This window comes from Hemicordylus capensis, chromosome 3, assembly GCF_027244095.1.
Source record: "Hemicordylus capensis ecotype Gifberg chromosome 3, rHemCap1.1.pri, whole genome shotgun sequence".
Classification (NCBI taxonomy): Eukaryota; Metazoa; Chordata; class Lepidosauria; order Squamata; family Cordylidae; genus Hemicordylus; species Hemicordylus capensis.
In genome coordinates, this window is record NC_069659.1 from 58,110,384 (window position 1) to 58,131,506 (window position 21,123).

Here is a 21,123-nt window from a genome sequence, read left to right on the forward strand (position 1 = left end):
TTTTTCTCTCATTGATTCATTTGTATGTTTGTATACACTTATACCTTTTTGCCTTTTAAAAGGCATTCACAGTGATGTACAACAATTCAGTACAGTTGGTACTACATACTCCTTCTCTTTCGTGACACACATCAGGTGCTGTTAGGATTTTGTCTTTCCTTGGTGCCATGTGGCCATGCTCAATTTCTTATATATTCTACCCCATCCTGTCTCCTTCATTCAGCGTTTGGTACATGTGTCATAAAACCTCAGGTATTCAGTTTGGAGGACATGCCAGGGAATGGCTGATACAGCTAGAACTGTTTTTTATAATGTGGTGCTGTGGAAACCTGGGATACGCACAGTGGCTGACATCCTGACTAATGAAGTGCTTGTGGAATGACATCATGCCAGCACAAAGCTGTTGTGTTAGCTACTTACTTACTTAAGCTATTAAAACACAATAACACCAATAAAATAGCTAAAAGCCCTGAATATCAGAGCTGTTGGAAATTCTCTGTGGTGAGAGAATCCCTTTCTCATTATAGCAGAGTGCACAGAGGCACAACACAGCGGATTTAGTTAGGCATGCGTGTATGCTGAGAGTAAAGTAACTTGGAGCCAATTCATAGTTTCAAATCAATATATAAGGCATTTATTAAGGAACTCCATTCTAGATAGGAAAGTGAGGAGTTAGGATCTCTAATCTATCTAGCTGGTTGCAGATGGATTCTGCATCTTCTCTGCACACATGGTGCAGGGAGAGAGGCTTGCCATGTTGCAAGGTAGAAGGGCAGGTAGGGAAGAGAGAGAGAGGAAGGAAGTTAGTCCCTGAGATTAACAATCTACATATCCAAAGGGATAGTGTCAGAGCAGTGGAGAAGGGATGACCAATGTCTTGACCCTCTAGCCCTCTGACTCACTAGTCTGTCCTCCACTGTCTGAGACGAGACAGCGCAAAGTCCTTAACTTCCAACATGGGCAACAATTTAAAACAGTTTAAAACAATTGATCATTTAAAACTCTGGAAGGCCAGGCCAAATAAGTACATTTTAAGGGCTCTCTTGAAGGACAGCAATGATCTCAGATTAAGAATTTCTGCCGGGAGTGCATTCCATAGCCCAGGAGCAGCTACAGAGAAGGCCCGCCTCTGCGTCACCACCAGACGAACTGGTGGCAACTGGAGACATACCTCCTCAGATGACCTTAACATGCGGTGGGGATCATGTAAAAGAAGGCGCTCTCTTAGATAACTCGGACCCATTTATTTTAAAGAGAACTTTTGTGCAGTTGCTCAAATCCCTGTTTTTAGCAGAACTACATAATTTTGCACTAGCACAACGTTGCTCATTATATAAAGCAGAGTATTGTTATACAGAGGCTTGGTGCTTCATTGGAATTAGAGATGTGCTCGGATCACTTTGGTGCCTCTCTGGAGGCTGTTGCTGGCCATGCAAATGGTGTTAGCACCATTTGCACGCTGATGCTGTGCAAGGGCTGCACAGCCCATCGATGCAGCATCCCATCAGAACAGTGCAGCAGTTTAAAGGGGACAGCAGCACAGCTGCTGCTATCAAGTTAGATTTAAAGAATGACAACGCCGTGATGGGCTGGCGGCAGGTGAATGGAGGAGCAGGTCCGGCCTGCCTCCTCCTTTTAAAGGTACCCCTCCCCGCCCCCTGGGATATGCACAAAGCATTTCATGCACATCCCTAGTTGGGATGTCAGCCAATGTAATTTCTCACAAGCTTAAAGTACATTCTTTTCTCTTTGGCTTATTCCTGCCATTTACCCACACTATGCAAACAGAAGAACATATTAATAGAGTGGTTAGGCAATCTGGCCTTCCCCTAATGCTAGGTAACCGTTGGTCCCATTTAGATGGATAGGGAAATTTGTTTCAAAATTCTGTTTGGATGTATCTCCTGAATTTCATTTCAGCTGCCTACCTCTGATCAGGTCAGATAGCCATTCATGTCTGTCTGTGTCTCTTTCAGCTGGCTTTCTCCAGAAATTAACATTAAAAACATCTGTCTTGCTTGTTTTTAATGTTTATAAGATGTTATGTTGTTTTGAATATGCTGTGACGTGCCTTGGGATTTTTTAAAATGAAAGGCGGTATAGAAATTTCACTAATGAACAAATAAATAAATAAATAAATAAATGTCAGCACGAGGTATGTTTGCAGTCATCATGGATCTGATAAGGAGTGACTGCCACAGCCATTGCAAAGCTTAACTGAAGTAGTGAATTCTGTTGAAATTCATAGCATGATTAGATTTGGAAGGCAATATTATTTATGGTAGTAGGTAGTTGTATGTGGGCCTGGAGTCACCTTAAATGGCACAGCAGGGAAATGCTTGACTAAAAAGCAGAAGGTTGCTGGTTCAAATCTCTGCTGGTACACCTGTATCAGGAAGCAGTAATATAGGAAGATGCTGAAAGGCATAATCTCATACTGCACGGGACGAGGCAATGGTAAACCTCTCCTGTATTCTACCAAAAGAAAACCACAGGGCTCTGTGGGCGCCCCAAGTCGAAATCAACTTGACGGCACACTTTACCTTTATGTGGTCCTGGCAACTATCTGGAGTGAAATCTATCTGGCAGTCCCATTATGCTGTTCTGAGCTATTTGGCAGGATGAAAATGAAATGTACATTTCCAAGCTGTTAATTACCTACTTCCTCACTACTTGGCCAAAGCAGCACATTGAGAGTCTAGTAGCAGGCCCCACAATGGAACTATTAGATCACTGATTGAGATCTTGGATCCTTTAAGAAAGCCCTGTTAGAATATCTAATGAACAAACCAATCCTTTTGCCTTTCAATGATTTGTAGGTACAATGATTTGCAATAGGACTTGTACATGGAAATGAGAATCAAGACTTTTACTACATCAGAAAAAATGAAGGAATACTTGATCTTTGGCTATTAGCTGCTTGTGGTGGCACAATTTATCATACATCTCTTCTAGCAAACTGTATTCCATTTGCTCACAGCGTGTTCCCCATTAGACCACTAATTCTGTGAAAGTTAGAAATGCTCATTACTAGGTCTCTACTGTGAAACAGTACAGAATTGATTCATTCTCTGGCCAGTAATTAGTATCAAGTAAATGAGCTTTTTTCTTTCTTTATTACATAGGCTAAAATTCCATAAACCCCGTTATCCTGGACTTAAGAACCCAATTAAAATTCTTAACTATTTTCTAAAGTTTAAATATGTTTCTGTTCACCAGTCCAAACAGTAGAGAAAAACTCCTACATCGGCTCATTATTTCCAACAGCGGTACAGGTCTGAAGGCTTTGTATTTTACCATTGCTTTGTTACTGTCCACCGTTCTTATTCCCACTGACTGACATCTAGACTAGCATTGCGCTGGTGCTAGGATGCTGACATCCAGACCAACAATTTCTTGCCACACAAGGTGTGAAGGAATGATTTCAGCCAATCCCCTGTTCCCTCTGAAGCTCACTGTGCCTCCCCAAAATGTCCAGGGGGCACAGTGGGTTTGAGAGGAAAGGGGAGATGGGCAAAAATTTTCCTTTTCCCCCTTTCGCATAACTGTGAAATGTTAATGTGGATGTCAGCACTGTTGCACCAGTGTTGTGCTAGTCCAGAGATCAGTCACTGAAAACAAAGCTTAAATATGTATATCTGCATTTCTTGTTAAGAGAGGTGGGCAAGCTGGTCTCAGCTTGTGTGAGATTGCCTTGGAAGCAGGCTAAGCTTAAGCTTTTTTTTTTTTTAAGGAAATTAGCTCAGCTTATTTCTGATACAAATCTGAATTTAGTCCACCCCCTGCACAAACTCCTTCCCCTCTGTTCATTTTAAACAAACTTTATCTGTCCTGAATGGCTAACCATGGGAAGAAGGAAGGTCCGGTCTCTGCTTCTCTTCTCCAGCATGCTACATGTGTCATAAAAGAGCCCCTGGTGGCTCAGTGGTAAAACTGCCGCCCTGTAACCAGAAGGTTGCAAGTTCGATCCTGACCAGGGACTCAAGGTTGACTCAACCTTCCATCCTTCCGAGGTCGGTAAAATGAGTACCTAGAATGTTGGGGGCACTATGCTAAATCATTGTAAACCGCTTAGAGAGCTCCAGCTATAGAGCGGTATATAAATGTAAGTGCTATTGCTATTGCTATAAAAAGGACCCCATTGGTTTCTGGTTAATGTAGTTTTCCCAAGAGTTAGTGCCTTTGCAGCTGCCCGTGCCCTGGACAGATGAGTTTTGCTTAAAGGAAAGGAAGGAGAATGGAATTAGAGGGAGGTGGATAACTCAGAAATGATTATCAAATGTTAAATCTGAGGTGCAGAAGAATTTTGTCACTTGGAATACTGACCTTTCCTTTGAACTGCTTAAAGAGCATCAAGTGCTCAAAAATAATTTCTGAGTCTCAGGTGTTCAAAACTCATTTCTGTATCTAAACTTTGCAAAATTCCCCTGCTAACTGAACAAAGGCATTTTTTAAAAAGTGGTGATTCCTTTTATTTAGCAGGGTAGAGCATCTGGCCCTATCTGCCCCCAGCACAGCATCCTTCCAGTGGCTTTTAGGAACATAGGGAGCTGCCATATACTGAGTCAGACCATAGATTCATCTAGCTCAGTATTGTCTACACAGACTGGCAGCAGCTTCTCCAAGGTTGCAGGCAGGAATCTCTCTCAGCCCTATCTTGGGGAAGCCAGGGAGGGAACTTGAAACCTTCTGCTCTTCCCAGAGTGGCTCTATCCCCTGAGGGGAATATCTTACAGTGCTCACATGTGGTCTCCCATTCAAATGCAACCAAGGTAGACCTTGCTTAGCTAAGGGGACAAGTCATGCTTGCTACCACAAGACCAGCTCTCCTCTCCAGAGAGTTGTTGCTGGTGCCTATCTTATGTTTCTTTTTTAGATTGTGAGCCCTTTGGAGAAAGAGAGCTTGCTTGCTTTTCTTTTCTTTTCTTTTCTTTCTTTCTGTCTTTCTGTCTCTTTCTTTCTCCTTCCTTCCTTCCTTCCTTCTTTCTTCCTTTCTTAACCACTTTGGGAATTTGGATTGAAAAGCGATATATAAATATCTGTCGTTCACTGGCATCTCTGCTTGTCATCCTTGCCATATCCCTTCCTCTGGTGTCACCCTATGGAAAAACATTAGTATATAATATCCTTGTCTAGTGTTGAGGGAGAAAGCATAGTAATGCTCACCTAAGTATGTAGCTGGACACTACTAAATGTCCAGTTTCTCATGTATCCATTTTTAAGTGGTTTTGTAATTATGTTGTCTGATAATTGTGTGATTGTGTGATTAATATTGTTCAGGTGCAATCCTATTTAAGTCAAGGGCAAAACTCTCATTTAGTTTTATGGAATTGGATAGTGTATATGTCAGTAGACTAAGCTCAAACACATGCTATATCTGTTTCATTTTCAGTGGTGTAATTTCTGTGCCATGTGTAATCTTGTGTATTTTAAAATAACATGTAAAATAGCACCCAGGGGATACCTTTTTCAATGAATCTAGAATATCTTGTCTGACAAGAATCTGCTGGTTATGTTGCTCTCTCTGTTGGTTTTTTATAATATCTCCTCTTTTTAGTGATATCAGACTATGTAACAACAGTACAAATGACAAAACAGAAAACTAATTTGAAGGAACTTGAATTACATGTTTCTGATATAAGTAATGCAATAGGCTTGAAAATTTAATAAAGCGCACACTGTTTGTTTTGAAGACTTTTATCCATACTTGTTTGGTGGAACAGATTTTGTTTCCATGTTGTATATATTATTTATTGTGTATGCCCTTGACAATGTCTTGATCTTGAATAAGATTCTAAGGGGAAATATGCTGTTTCTAATTTCCTCTTAGTGGGCATATCAAAGTGGTTTATGTATCTGATCAAGTCTTTTCAGACTTCATATTTTGGCCCAAGTGCAGGAATTTTGCTATGGCTATAGCTATGGATATTTTATCTTTCTGTCATTTCCATCCATTATTGTAATCTGTATTTTCATATATTCTAACAGGTTACAATGTATATAAGCTTAGCAAAATGCCTTTGGTTGATGTGCTCACAACCTAGACTTTATACAGAACAGCATTGTAGTACTACTCAGATAGTTTGTGAAATAAAAGCCTCTCACAGACCTAAGTGGGGTGGTGGTGGTTATAATCTTAGGAAGTTGAGGTATAAAGTATTGTTCCCTAAAGCATTAGGTTGGAACAGATGATTCTTTGGATCCCTTATGATTGATTCTGAAGGCAGAGCCCGTGTGGTGTATTGGTTAATGTTGAACTTGGATCGGAGGGTCTGGATTTATACTCCTTACAATCACACTATCTCTCAGCTTAAGATGCCTCACAGGGTTGTTGTGAGGATAAAGTAATGTAACTTTCATGTTTGCTGTTCCCCCTATCCTTGAGAGAAGGGTAATATATACAAGTGAGGCTGTTCACAAGCATGAAGCAATATTGATTATTTATTTATTTACATTTATATCCCACACTTCCTCCAAGAAGCCCAGAGCATGATTATGTTTATCCTCACAACAACCCTGCGAGGTAAGTTAGGCTGAGAGATAAGTTACTGGCCCAAAGTCACCCAGTGAATTTCATGGCTGAGAGAGGATTTGAACTTGAGTCTCTCTCCAGTCCTAATATTAAAATAAATATGAAATATAATCACATTTAACATTTCTATATAACTGTTGGGTGTTTGAAGTATTTCACATACATTATCTCAGTAGTCTTGACAACAACCATGTAAGATACATTGGTATTACTATCCAACAAATCTATTTTGTAAGGACATAACAGCCCTGCTAGATCAGGCCCAAGGCCCATCTAGTCCAGATCCTTTTTCCTACAGCCCACCAGATGCCTCTGAGAAACCCACAGGCAAGAGTTGGCATGCCTGCAACTGGTATTTAGAGGTATCTTGCCTCTGAGGCTGGATGTGGCCCATAGTCAGCAGACTAGTAGCCATTGTTAGATCTGTCCTCCATGAATCTGTCCAAGCCCCCTTTAAAGCCATCCAAGCTATTGGCCATCACCACATCCTGTGGCAGAGAATTCTATTATGTGCTCTGTGATAAAGTACTTCCTTTTATTTGTCCTAAATTTCCTGGCCTTCAGTTTCATAGGATGAGTCCTGGTTCTAATGTTGTGTGCGAGGGAGAAAAAATTCTGTCTGTCCATTCTATCTACTCCATGTATCATTTCATACCCCTCTATCATGTCTCCCCGTAGTTGCCTCTTTTCCAAACTAAAAAGCTCCAGATGCTGTAGCCTTGCCCCATAAGGAAGATGCTTCAGGCCCTCATATATGATGATTAATATAGTCTTGACCCACAATAATTATTCAGCTAGCTCAGTTATAATTATTCAGCTAGCTTGTTTAAATTTTATAGTAAACCACAATTTATTGCAACTTTGAACATTCCAAAGCAATGTATAAATGCAAAGTATCAAATGCTTGACAGTAGTCAAGAAACATATACAGGGAACCCTCGTTTCCCTGTATATGAATTACCGCAGATGCATTATCCGCAGATTTGTATATCTGCGGTTGGAAAAAAGACATCCAATATCAGCATGTGCAGGGAAGGGGGGGCATTGACTTTGCGTATCTGTGGTCGGGGTGGCCATAAATGACCACGGATGTCATTTCCAGTCGCTATTTTGTTTCTTGGAGCCTCAAAATGGCTTCGTCTAAGGTGGGGAAACAAAACAAAACTACCAGCATTTTTTGGCTGATTTTTGGCCAATTTGCGGGCATTCCAGGGCACAGTGCGACTTGGGGGGAGCAGCAAAGCATAGTAAGGAGCTCCCCTCCACCCCGTGTTTGTCTCCAAAATTTGGCTGATTTTCGGTTGTTAGGCATTTTTGAGCTGACCGGGAACCTAACCCTTCCGATACCATAGCCCCCAATGCCTCAGTATTCGCAGTTTCTGTATCCACAACTGCAGCCGGGAATGGAACCCCCGCAAATAACAAGGTCCACCTGTACTGCTACAGTGATCCCCGAGCTAATTTTCATGTCGTTGAAAAGTTTTTACCTGCCTTTCTAAATATCCAATGTCAGTTTCTAAACTGTAATATCTACAATAAAAACAAAATAAAAGGCTCAACGTATCAAACATGCATGACAAATATATGATAGCAATAAAAAAAACACTCCCAGAAAGTTTGGTTGACGTAATTCTTTTTTACTGTTTTTCTTAAAGCTGAGGAAAAGAATGTCATCCAACATATATTACTAGAATGTATATTCCTGAGTCTTGGAACTACTGCAAAGGAGACCCTGCTTTGCCCTGCAGCTTTTCTCATTTCCTTTAGTGAAGGGTTCTTGAGCAAGATTTTTGCTGAGGATCAGAACAAGCAACAGAAGCAGATTGTTAATAGAAGAATGATTCATAAACCATTTTCCCTGTCTGGATTAGTGATGTACTTCATCTTTTTCTTTGTATTATTTTTACAAAGAGGTTATGCCATTCCGTCATAGTTGTAGTGGGAAAAGGATAATCATTCCATATTGAAGGTGTAGCGGATTTAACCCAGCCTTTGTCTTTTTCTTAGAGCAAGCCCATGTTAAGGGAAGAAAAATGCTGAATCTTCCTCTCTTTTGCGTTCACCCACAAAAGCTATTCCTATAAAACTTTCCTCTTTCTTTCTTTCTTTCCTGTTTCTAAGCGCTGCCTCCACCACCCAATTACTACGGAGTTTAACCACCATCCCCTGGATTAGGGTGGAATTCCAGGGAGACTCTCCTCTTTACTATTGGAAAAGTACAAAAACCCTCCATGTGCAGCTTACACGTGGTGAGAAAACGTGGTAGAGTTACTGAGCAATCAAACTTGAGACCTGTTTGCACCAGAGTAAATCCTTTTCCATCCCCACTTTCCTGAGTTAAAAATCCACTCAAGAGGCTGGAATTGCAAAGAAAAAAATAAAAATAAACTTTATTCAAATACTACAGACTGCTTCCGTCTGAGGCTTCCTTAGCTTTTAGTTACAGGTAAAAGGAACACTCAGCAGTTGAAAGAATACTTCAAAAAGCACCCTCAGATGATAGTGGGGTGGTACATTTTTTAAAATCATGGTTACCCAGTTTCAATGTACATAGATGTAGGAAACTACAAAAGCACCCTTTAAAAGCTTGCAGGGTCTCTTACAATGCCCTGTTGGATTAGTGCAGGCTCAGCGTTTCTTAGCTTAGTTACATTCTAGATAGAAAACTTAGAACAATATAAGGGATGCACAATGCACACAAAAGAAAGATAAGTTTCTAATGCCACATCTGACTAACAAACTGTTCCCTAGTCTAAATGCTCCCTGAACCCAAAAACCCTGGCTTCCTTTGCCTTGAACTCATCAAAGCCATGGTAGAGGATTCAAGTTTCCTTCCCTCCTGGCTTCTCTGGATTTGCAGAGAAGTTTTCCTGTTGCCAGACCTCATGGCCACTTCTACTGCCCTCCAGCCAACTCCTTCTTCTTGAGAGAAATCTCCAGACTAGCTTTTAACCATGAGGGAACAAAATTCCATTGCTCCTCATTAAGCCTTTTTGCCCGTGCTTCCCTTACCTCCCACCTAGCTCCTTCTGAACAACGACACGTTTCTCTTCCTGCCTCATGGCCCTCTAGGTTCCACCCACCAGCTGAGTGGCTGATCCCTAGCCTTTCAGTCAGGACAGTGTACACTTCTCGTTCACTCTTCACAGGAAAGGAAAGGCTATTACTGCCTGATCGTTACAGAACAGTATTTAAAACTACGGTTTATTTTAGTATTATAGGCCTTTTGCTTCCTTCTGACCTAGCTTCTTTATTGAAATACTCTGGATATGTGAACCATGAGGGTAAAATAAATCACAATTTTATAAAACTGATTAACTAAATAAACTCCAAGAAACATAATTTGCATATTTTGTCCATTCAGTAAAGTACAGTAAAATATTTGACTCAGTTAATTGGATGATTAAGTGATTAGCATCTCATCAACCTCTAGACAAAATAATAAACAATCATTTGCAAATAAATAAAGACCATGTAAATATCTTCTTTTTGGATTGCAGAATTTCTATTAAAGTTCTGTTTTCACTTGGTTTTAAGAAGCATGTCATTTTGGAAAGTTTGCAAATACAATAGAATGCTTAGAATCATGCTGTGGGATTACTTACTTTCCTTGAAGATTTTCTTAATCCTATTAAAGCTGTGGGGAACAGAATGGTGCCAGTTTTAACTCATTGTGAAATAGTAACAGTTCTACTCTGCCTTTTTGAACATTATTATATACCATTTTGCAAGCATTTTTATTAAAGCCATTTAGTATTCCTCCAAAGTAATTAGATACTTAGAACAACTGCCAAATTAACTGAACAAAAGTAAAATTGAATAGGGCAATAAAACAAGGGATGTGAGCTACTGGCAAATGGCAAGACTGAAACTAGAGTTGGCAGTAATTTGATTGCTTCACCATGTATTAAGATTTGCAGCTCTCATCTTGGAGAGTTTTAGTTTCATGATGAGCCCTCATCCTTCATGGCACATGGTTCTTAAAAAAACACTTTACATGTGATTTGCCAGAATGAGGCATTTACAGTAGCCACTTTTGAGTGGCTAGTCTGGAAAGCACCCTGTCGGTTGATCCAAGAATCGTCACCCACCCCACTTCTGTACCCTTTAGTCAAAGGCATATATGGAATCCAGGAATCCTGTTGAAAAAATAGTTCTTACAAATGTTATATGCATAAAGTTGTGCCTTATGTTTCATAGGGTGAAAAGCACACAGCTTTTTCATAGGGAGAAAAGCACACACTAAGGCTGTGCACACAACCAAAATGGGGTGGGGAGGGCGGCCAGAGGGAAAGCAGGGATGGACCTACCTTGGCTCCATACAATCCAGGCGCCCGACTCTGTGTATGCTTGGGCTGTGTGCAGCCTGAGCATACACATGACCCTGGTGCTGAGGTTGAGGGAGCGGCTGCACCCTTAACCCTGGCTAAAGGCTGAGGCAAAAAGGCGGGGTGGCAGCACTGGGATTGGCCTTGATCCTGGCGCTCCACACAGACTGCCTAATCCAAGCTGGTCTGCTCTAGCTTGGGTTAGGCTGCTTGTGAGAATAGCCTCACTCAATGCCTTTACTTGGAAGTATGGGTATATACTTACACTAGTAATTTTTAGCCCGTTGTAATAACGGGCGCTAGCCTTAAGGGGAAAAGAGATTTATTTACGGTCCTGCCCCCCGAGTGTGGCTGCAAGCGGGCCCAGTCCTTTCCTGTTCGGCCGCCGCGGCTACCGCCACCTCTTGCTGAGGCCGCGGCCGCCATCGGGGCCAGTCGCCCCGCCGCGGCCACCGCTACCTTTGGCCGAGGCGGCGGCTCTGCCGCCGCCTTGGCCGCACTCTCCTCCTGCTGTTGGCAGCGGCCGCTTCTCCTCGGCCCACCGCTTCTGCTCCTCCCGGCCCTCTCGTCGTAACGGCAGCGGCCGCCATCGGAGCCAGTCGCTCCGCCACGGCCACCGCCTGGTCCAACATGGCCGCTCCGTCTCCCGGCTGTATCTTTTTCGCCCGATCTGGGCATGCGCTCTGCGCATGCCCAGAACGGGTGAAAAAGACACGGGCGGCACAGCCGAACGCCCTAGGCTTTTATGGTAGAGGATTGCAAGTGTCAAAAGATGCTTTTTGCACAGCCAAAAGAAAGAAAGAAATCCAATTTTTCCAAATGTCCCACCCAGCTTTCTTCAGTGCAGCCTGATCCTTGGGACTTGACAGAAAAGCATGAAGGGAATCTGCTTCCCACCCACCAGCGCCTTGAAGGCCAACCTGCTACTATCATCCCTTCTTCACTATGCCACAATATGCTTCATTAGGGGCAGCTGGGGTCCCTTTTTGTACTCTGAGGGTTCACTTCTGACCATCATACTGAAGGGAGTTATTGCAGGTTTTTGCTTTCCCTATGGTAGCTTGGCACACAGTTCATCCTGTTAAAGGAGCTACAGCTGCGTACCTGGAATGTGAAAAATAGAGCATCCCAGTTAATATAACATTCCTAACTTTTCAAGATTACTGTGCATTACTGTTAAATTTCAGATCTCATCTTTTTAATATACCTGCACATCTTTTATTATTTTTGAAAATTGCAAAAAACCCACAGCCTTCTAAAAAGAGTATGAGTTGCAGATAATAATTATGTAGTAATATAATGTGAAGCCACTGGGGAAGTAACCTGCCTAGAGAGCAGGAGGCTGTTGGTTCGAATCCCCGCTGGTGTGTCTCCCAGAATATGAAGAACTCCTCTATCGGGCAGCAGCAATATAGGAAGATGCTGAAAGGCATCATCTCTTACTGCATGGGAGATGGCAATGGTAAACCCCTCCTGTATTCTACCAAAGAAAACCACATGGCTCTGTGTATGCCTTGAGTCAACACCAACTTGACGGTACAACTTTAATATAATGTGAACATGTCAAAAGATTTGTATTAAAATTACATAGGCTATTGAATGATTCAAAAATGAAGTCAGTGACATACGTTAAAGGTGCTTCCAAGGGAAAGCAGCCCCGGAGGACTCCCACCCCCAGAGCACTCTGGCAAGCTTTGTCACACTTGTAGCCCCACTCCTACTGACCATGAGTATAGTGTTTGGCCCCGAAGACAAACACTGTACTCCTGACTGGTGGCAGGGACAGGACTATGGAGTGCTTCAGCATGGGGGCCAGTTTGTTTGTTTGTTTTTGTTTTAACATTTATATCCCACTCTTCCTCTAAGGAGCCCAGAGCGGTGTACTACATACTTGAGTTTCTCCTCACAATAGCCCTGTGAAGTAGGTTAGGCTGAGAGAGAAGTGACTGGCCCAGAGTCACCCAGCTAGTCTCATGGCTGAATGGGGATTTGAACTCGGATCTCCCTGGTCCTAGTCCAGCAGTCTAACCACTACACCACGCTGGCTCTCAGTTAGTCAGCACATTTTCGTCTTTCTCCACCCACCCACCCAGGCATGTTTAGACTGAACATGAATAGGGCCAGAATCTTTCAAGTGTTTTCATTGGGGAGTGAAAACTGACATATAAATGCAAATACATAAAAGCACTAGCTTTCCCTCTTCATAGCATGGACATTTTGAAAGCTGCTTCCTCCAGACTGAAACTCTTTTTTCCATCTTCCTTGAGACCTATCACAGGGATCTTTCTTCAGGCATGCCTGTGTTAATTACATGTTTATATTTAGCACTGGAGGCTTTTAATCCTGAAATACCTTGGGCTAGGATTTCCCCATTGCTATTAACAAGTTCAATAGGGAACCGAGGCTTCTTGCTCCATAGGGATGATTTCAACTTAGCCAAGAAAATAATGAGCAATTACAAAATTAACAATCAGCTATATTTACATGTCACCTGTGTTTTTGAATGCTAGAGTGAATAAGTCAGGAGTATCCAATATTAAAACAACTAGTTATTTGCATATTGCTGTTCAGTGTAATAGATCTTTACTGAGGACAAGTTTCCAATTTATGAGTAGCATAATGGTGATATTTAATTGTGCTGTATTTCTCACTTTAAAATTCTTTGGAGTTAGGGAATTCTTATTAACACCAGGGAGTGTTCCCTGTAACAGGAATTCCCAGATGTTGAGTTCCCAAGATACAACTCCCATAATCCCCATCCAAAGGCTGTTGCAGCTGGGGATGCTGAGAGTTATAGTGAATAACATCTGGAAATCCCTGTTAGAGGGAACACTGACGACAGGCACTTAATATCTAGTTCATAGCACCAAATGCCTTTATATGGCAAAAACTACCCCTTGTGTTTTCAACAGCCAGACTTACTATGTTACTTGTGAGTCTGGAGTGGGGAAAGGTCTTTCTCAGAATCATACGTTACCCATGCTAGTAGTAATCTAGTAAAGTACATCTCTGAATTGTACCATATATTTTGCATTTGATTACTCATGCAGAAGTACCACTGAAATTTACAGAACTTAACAATTCATAGAGGAGGAATGCACTTGCTAACATCCTTTGTGTGTAATACTATCTGTACCTTTGCTGTGCAAGCAGATAATCTGTGGAGGACTCAGATTAAAAACCAGCACTCAAAACTTGAAACATTTTTTCAAGAAAATGTGTGTTTTAAATATAATTTTGTATGGTAGGTCACAGTAATGAAAGGCAGCAATAGGAATAAAGACCATTCAACAGACGGAGAGGGGACTGGGAAACGACCAAAGAGAAAGTGTCTTCAGTGGCATCCACTACTTGCAAAAAAAGTCCTTGATTTTTCTGAAGAGGAGGACGAAGAGGAGGACGAAGAAGATATTGATAAGGTAGACCTATGCTATCAAAAAGCAGAAATTTATATGATATCCCTTAGAAATTTGAATTCAGAACAAACCTTCTCATACAGTACATGTTTGCAAGTTCATAGCCTATGAAAGGGTTTTCTTTTCTTTTTCAAAAAATCTCTCAGTACACATGTGTGGTTTGAGATTTTTATTTGAGAATGCAAGAGCCCTTCTGGATCAAACCCCAAAATCATTCTGTTTCCAACTCTGGCCAATCAGGTGCACTCAAGATGTCTGGAAGCAAGGCATGGAGGCAATACCTTCTTACATATTAATAAATTTGCCTCAAAGATACTGCTCTTATTCTCTGTATTGGTATTTGATTTTCTTAAGTAGAATCTATGCTTTATTCCTTTGTTAGTTGATCAGCTGTTCTAGTAAAATAGTGATTTTCTCGAACCTTTCACTAAACTTCATATTTCTCTAAATCAGGGCTGCACAACTTCGACCCTCCTGCAGATATTGGACTATATCTCTCATCATCCCAGGCTATTGGCCATTATGGCCAGGGGTGATGGGAGTCCAACTCACCTGGAAGGCCTAAGTTGTGCAGCCCTGCTCCAAATGAAGGGTATTTCCAGGTTTTATGTAGAATCTTCTCAGTTTATACTTTGAAACTAATAACTAGTGTGTGTAACAAGCGGCACAGGGGACCCTTGTTATCTGCAGTTTTGCGGATCGCGGTTTCATGCATCCGCAGATGGGTCTTAAGGCCAAAGTTTGTTTATCCACAGAATGAAATATAGGCAATTTTTGCCTATACACAGTTCCTGAGTGGCTGGAAATTACTTACAATGTCATTTCTGGCTGCCATTCTGAAGTGCAGAGTCATTTTGTGACATTCTTCTGATATTAAAAAAAAAATAAACAAAAAATAAGAGGATTTGGGAGATGTCACGGGCACTCCTGGAGACCTGGAGAACAAGGTACAAAGCTTTCCTCCACTTATTTCTGTCTCTTCCCTGGTCTTCAGCATTTTTTAATTCTCAAGGGACCTGACCCCCAATCCACATATGGTTAAGGTCTCTTTATTCACGATTTTGTTGTCCATGGAAATAGGCTGGTACGGAACCTCTGCGAATAACAAGGGACACCTGTAATTGTAGATGATATGTGCAAGTACTGTTTCTTTTCTGGGTGAAATAGGTCCATCTTCTTGGTGCTGATGGTCTTGAGCATGATGCTGATGAGACAGAAGATGAGGAATCTTCAGAGCAGCGTGCTCGCAGGCCGATGAATGCATTTCTTCTCTTCTGCAAACGTCACCGCTCTCTTGTGCGGCAAGAACATCCCCGCCTGGACAATCGCGGTGCTACGAAGATACTGGCAGATTGGTGGTCTGTTCTAGACCCTAAAGAAAAGCAGAAATACACAGACATGGCCAAGGAGGTATGTAGTGACCTTCTCTTGATATATTCTTATTGCCTGTTTAGATTGTGAGTCCTTTTGGAACAGGAAACCATCTCATTCATTCATTCATTCATTCATGCGTGCTTCTCTGTATTTTGTGGTTCTGTTGTAAATTTTTCAAAAAAAATTTTTAGATTTGTATTTTTATATTCCAATTTAATATTTTTATTGTGTAACTGTTTTATATTGTTTTAAATATTTTGTAAACCACCTTGAAATTGTTTTAATGAGAGGCGGTATAAAAAAATAACGATAAATATATAACATAACATAACAAGAACAGCCCTGCTGGATCGGGCCCAAGGCCTATCCAGTCCAGCATCCTGTTTCCTACAGTGGCCCACCAGGTTCCTCTGAGAAGTCCACAGGCAAGAGGTGAGTTCATAGCTTCCTTCCTGCTGTTGTTTCCCTGCAACTGGTATTTAGAGGCATCTTACCTCTGAGGCTGGAGGGTGGCCTATAGCAACCAGACTAGTAGCCATTGATAGACCTGTCCACTGTTCACTCTAAGGCGTGTGCACATGCACACGCTCACAAGTTTTTGGATGTCTGCTCAGTTAATTTCCCCATGTGTGCACACACTGCCTTGATACTGCCGCCCAGAACAAAACTCATTCCACACAGAGATTTAAAAAAATTAGAGCGACCACTGCACCTGTCCTCCATGAATTTGTCCAAACCCCTTTTTAAGCCATCCAAGCTATTGGTCATCACCACATCCCATGGTAGAGAATTTCTTAGATAAATTATGTGTTGTGTGGAAAAGTACTTCTTCTAAGTAGTCTCTGCCCATCACACAGATGGGCTTCGCACTGGTGTGAAGAAGTATTCGGAAACCTCACAAGCGCCTAACCTTGTCTCTCTCTCCACACGAGTAGTCAAGCTCTTCCCATCTGTACCTAGGTCACATGCTCTGCATCCTCCTCCTCAGTTCTTTTTTGTCCACCGAAGAAGAATCATTTTCAGATGGACCTTACGAGTTTATAGTTAACCTATTCTACCTTGTTTATTTTTCTACATTTTCTTCTCTTTGTACTTGGTTAAATGTTTCTTTCTCAAAAAAAGAAAGAAAGTGCCAATCGACCAACAAAAGACATAGGAACATAGGAAACTGCCATATACAGTGGTCCCTCTACTTACGAAATTAATCCGTTCCGAATGCACATTTGTAAGTCGAAAAGTTCGTAAGTCGAAAAGCGGTTTCCCATAGGAATGCATTGGGAACTGATTAATGCGTTCCGAAGCCTAGAAAAAAGACCCAGACCCCCAGTAAGGCTTGCAAACTGCACAGGAACATTTCTTTTCAAGAATAAACAGGCAGTAAACAGGCAGGCAAGTCAAGGAAACCGCATGTAAAATTCATAAGTCGAGGAAACCCCATCTAAAAATTTGTAAGTCGAAAAAACCGCATCTAAAACCGGATCTAAAACTGCTGTTTGTAACTCGAAAAATACTCATGTCGAGTAGTTCGTAAGTCGAGGGACCACTGTACTGAGTCAGACCATTGGTCTATCTAGCTCAATATTGTCTTCACAGACCCGGCTCCAACATCTGCTCACGCGCAGAAGGTATCTTCAGGCTCAAAGACAGCCTTGAAGAAACACTATACGCCCTTGATGTGGCCTCACGGAGCAAGCTATTGGACTCAACTATGCTGGCACTCCGCTCCCCAACGCGATGCACTTTCAGAGGGCAGACTAGTTCGACCTTTCTCTTGGGGCATGGACTCAGCAATGGCCCTGAGCCCCCGTCTACCTACCAGGACTGCACGATGTCAGCTGGCAGGTCAGAGTACCGGATCGTACCCAGTGGGGTTCAAGGAGGAGTCAGGGCGATCAGATGACTCTAAAGCCAATAACTACTCCCTTCCTAGAGGCAGAGCTCATGCCTATAGTACATGTTCACCCTACTCCTCTATCAAATACTATCCTTATGTGAATTTAGATGCTTTCTTTTCTAATGCAAGAGGTGATGAAGACAGGGAATATGATAGCTATGATAGAGCAGGTCCATTCCATTCTCCCTACGAACATAAAGGCTATGACCATACTGTAGAGCTCATTCTAGATCTAGATCTAGATCCCCGCATTACAGGTCTCCTGTCTGACCATTCCAACCCTGGATGAGGTCTCATTCACCTACCTGCAGAGCCTACCATTTTAAGGAAAAGGAGACTCCTATGGATAGCAGCAGAAAACCCCAAGACACTGTTCCTGTGAATATTGCTCCCACACCTTTGGTGCCTCTACAGAGTAAGTCTTCGTCTGTAACTCCTGCCGAACCCATGCGGGACATCCTGAAGCCAAACCTCCAGCCAGGTGTAGAAACCCGCCCCATAGCCACCAATTGAGGATGTGACGACTGTACCTCTGGAAAAGATTCTGGAATCCACAGATTCTGTTTCCAACTCTGAGGGGGGAATGAGACAGCACCTCCACTCAGTTGGAGGGTACACAGGACCTGGCAGATACCACAAGGTCTCATAAGAACATAAGAACAGCCCTGCTAGATCAGGCCCAAGGCCCATCTAGTCCAGCATCCTGTTTTGCACAGTGGCCCACCAGATGCCGCTGGAAGCCACAGACAGGAGTTGAGGGGACTCAAATTAGAGTGGATTCATGGTGTTTCATTGAAAATCTCATTAGCTATCATAGAATCCACACTCAGAATACCTCTGAAACAACAGAACCCTGTACCCCATGGGTTAGAAACCCATGGGGGTGGTTGGCACCCTATGTGCACGACACTACCACTCGCTCTGGGCCACCCCAGCACCCCCCAAGTGCAGTTATGGGGCTGCTGAAAGCTCCATGTATACCCTAGGAGGAAAAAGCTTAAAGACGTGTAAACTTTAACAATTCCCCCAAAATCAGCCCTCTGCCCAAATCCTTTGAAAAAATTCAGGTAACTTCCTTGACCCTACCTGGCACTACCACCAATCCCACACTGCTCTAGGCCACCCCTTTGCCCCCCACGTGAAGCTATACATTTGCTGACACCTCAATGCTTCTCTATGGGGGAAAACCTTAAAGACGCGTAAACTTCAACAATCCCCCCAAAATCAGCCCTCTGCCCAATCACTCTGAAATTGGGGTGGTAGCCTCCACCCATTAGGCACTACCACCCCACCCTACTATTTTGCCCCGGGACCCAAAATTCGAGCTGACGTCACATCAGACCTTTTTGCATTCAAATCAATGGAGGCAAAAAGGCGGGAAATTCAAAGAGACGTCATCCTGAATCACCTGAATTTTTCGGACCTGAATCAGGGGTGATTCGGCTCAGCCCCGAAAAATATCGGGGGACATCGGGGGTGATTCGGTTCTGACCCAAATCACCCGAAATTGCTCATTTCGGGCACAGATCGATCTGTGCCCGAAATTTTTTGCACATCCCTACTTGACGGTACCCGTTAGCCATGCTTGCATCCTCCTGGACTTAGTGGTACCTTTCCTCCATCTCCTTCAGAGGACCTAAAGTCTTTTTTAAATTTAATTTACATTTTATATCCTGCTCTTCCTCCAAGGAGCCCAGAGCGGTGTACTACATACTTAAGTTTCTCCTCACAACAACCCTGTGAAGTAAGTTAGGCTGAGGTTTTCAGCCCAGGGACCAAGATGCAGTATCCCTGGGCTTACAGATCCAGGAGAAGGTGGCACAGAAATTAATAGCACTTCCCATGAACCAAGTCTTGCTTGTCATCTTGCAAATTTTCTGGGACAAACCATCATTAGTTCCTCCTATTTTCAGGAAGGTTGAAAACTTCTATAAAGTAAAGACTGAGGACTGCCCTTTTCTTTACAGAAACAACCAGTCCCTAATTCAATTGTATTCAAGACAGCACAGTCCAAATCCAAGAATAGACTGTTGTCCACCCCTATGGACAGAGAAGGCCGCAAGTTAGACTATGGATAAACGCCAGTACTCAAGTTTGACCTTTCAAATTAAGATCACAAACTATCAGGCATGTATGGCTCAATATAATCATCTGTTATGGGAGAAGCCTTCTCAAAACCTGGACACTTTGCCAACAGCAGAAAGGGATGCCATCCTTTCCCTACAACGTGAAGGCTGTAAGCTGAGTAAACAGCTCACACCATTGTACAGACTGTGATGCAAGAACATTGTCAGGGACTTTCTCCCTCCGCTGCCACGCCTGGCTACGCTCTTCCGGTTTGAACCCTGAGGCAAGGTCACGCATAGAGGACTTCCCTTTCGATGGGTCTGCGTTGTTTGGAACCCAAACTGATGAAAAAATTGAACGGGTCCACAAAATGAGGAACACTGCAAGATCCATGGGTTTTTCTTCATCATCCAATTCCTAGATACAATAAACCTTTTCAGCAATAAAGGTCCTTTCCATCTCAACAATCTACATCACCCGTTACTCACACTACAATCCACAGTACAGTATATGAAGCATACATTCTCCAACTCCAAGTCATCTCAGCAGAAGTCTAAGCTTCTTTCAACAAGAGAGCCTGACTGTCCCTGGATCAGAACACCTTTGAGGCCATACATACAGCAATGGGAGCGCATTACTTCGGATGCTTGGGTTCTTACTACCATTCGCCTTAGATATGCAATAGAATTCATGGAACGACCACATTGTTCTGGAAGAAGAATAACACCCTTGGACCCTATCCTACAAGGGGATCAAAACGAGCGTCATGAACCGCCCCCTTCGGCCCCAGTGATACAACAGGCTACCATGCCTATCCAGGTTTTGCCAGCAGGACCTTCCACTTTGGTATCGGACAATCCAGATAGCAATCCGGACTCTCCTTCAGGTTCGACGCCCGTGGCACAAGCTTCAGGACTCTGAAGTGGTTTCCCAGGGCTCATCCCCTCTCAACATACAGTCAGACTCGAAGCCTGTCTCCCCATCCGAGGACTTCAAGCTGTACTCCACTATACCTTAATGGCTTCAGCCTTGGGTGTGAGCCTCGGTACCGAGCTAAAGGGAGAACTAGACCCGTTATTCAGCATTATTGATTCAGAGGCCAGGTACTGGCCGCTTTGCCCCTGAACCCAGCATTGTTGAGGATCATGCAGGATCACTGGAAGAAGCCGGCGACGCTTTCCCAGCCTAACAGGAGTTCAGAGAATTTCTACAGGGTGCAATTGCAGGATGATACAACCTTTTTGGAAAAATCATCCCACCCCGAATTCGACTGTCGTGGAGGCATTCTTGCAACGGACCATAGGTCACAGCCAGTCAACGCTCTCAAGGGCTTCCTGCCCATGATTGGGGGTCACTCAGTAACAATACAAACAGACAATACGGTTTAACTTTTGTAAACTGCCTTGGGGTTGTTTTAAATGAAAGGCGGTATAGAAATTCAACAATAAATAAATTCAACAATAAAAAATACGACAGCAATAGCCTACGTCAATCGACAGGGCGGCACGTCCT

General features: G+C 42.8%; 1 protein-coding gene across 29 annotated transcripts in view; it reads left to right on the forward strand.

Moving 5' to 3' along the window:
• The window catches only part of BBX (BBX high mobility group box domain containing), a 218,417-nt gene that overhangs the window by 108,406 nt on the left and 88,888 nt on the right, over window positions 1–21,123 (forward strand). For 24 of the 29 annotated variants that reach the window (XM_053311696.1, XM_053311701.1, XM_053311703.1 and 21 more), the window contains 2 exons: window positions 14,109–14,279; window positions 15,444–15,686. The exons of the other annotated variants lie outside the window; for them this stretch is intronic. In XM_053311696.1, coding sequence (XP_053167671.1) covers window positions 14,109–14,279; window positions 15,444–15,686 — 414 coding nt within the window. The remainder of the gene's footprint in view (window positions 1–14,108; window positions 14,280–15,443; window positions 15,687–21,123) is intronic. 29 annotated transcript variants of the gene reach the window in all.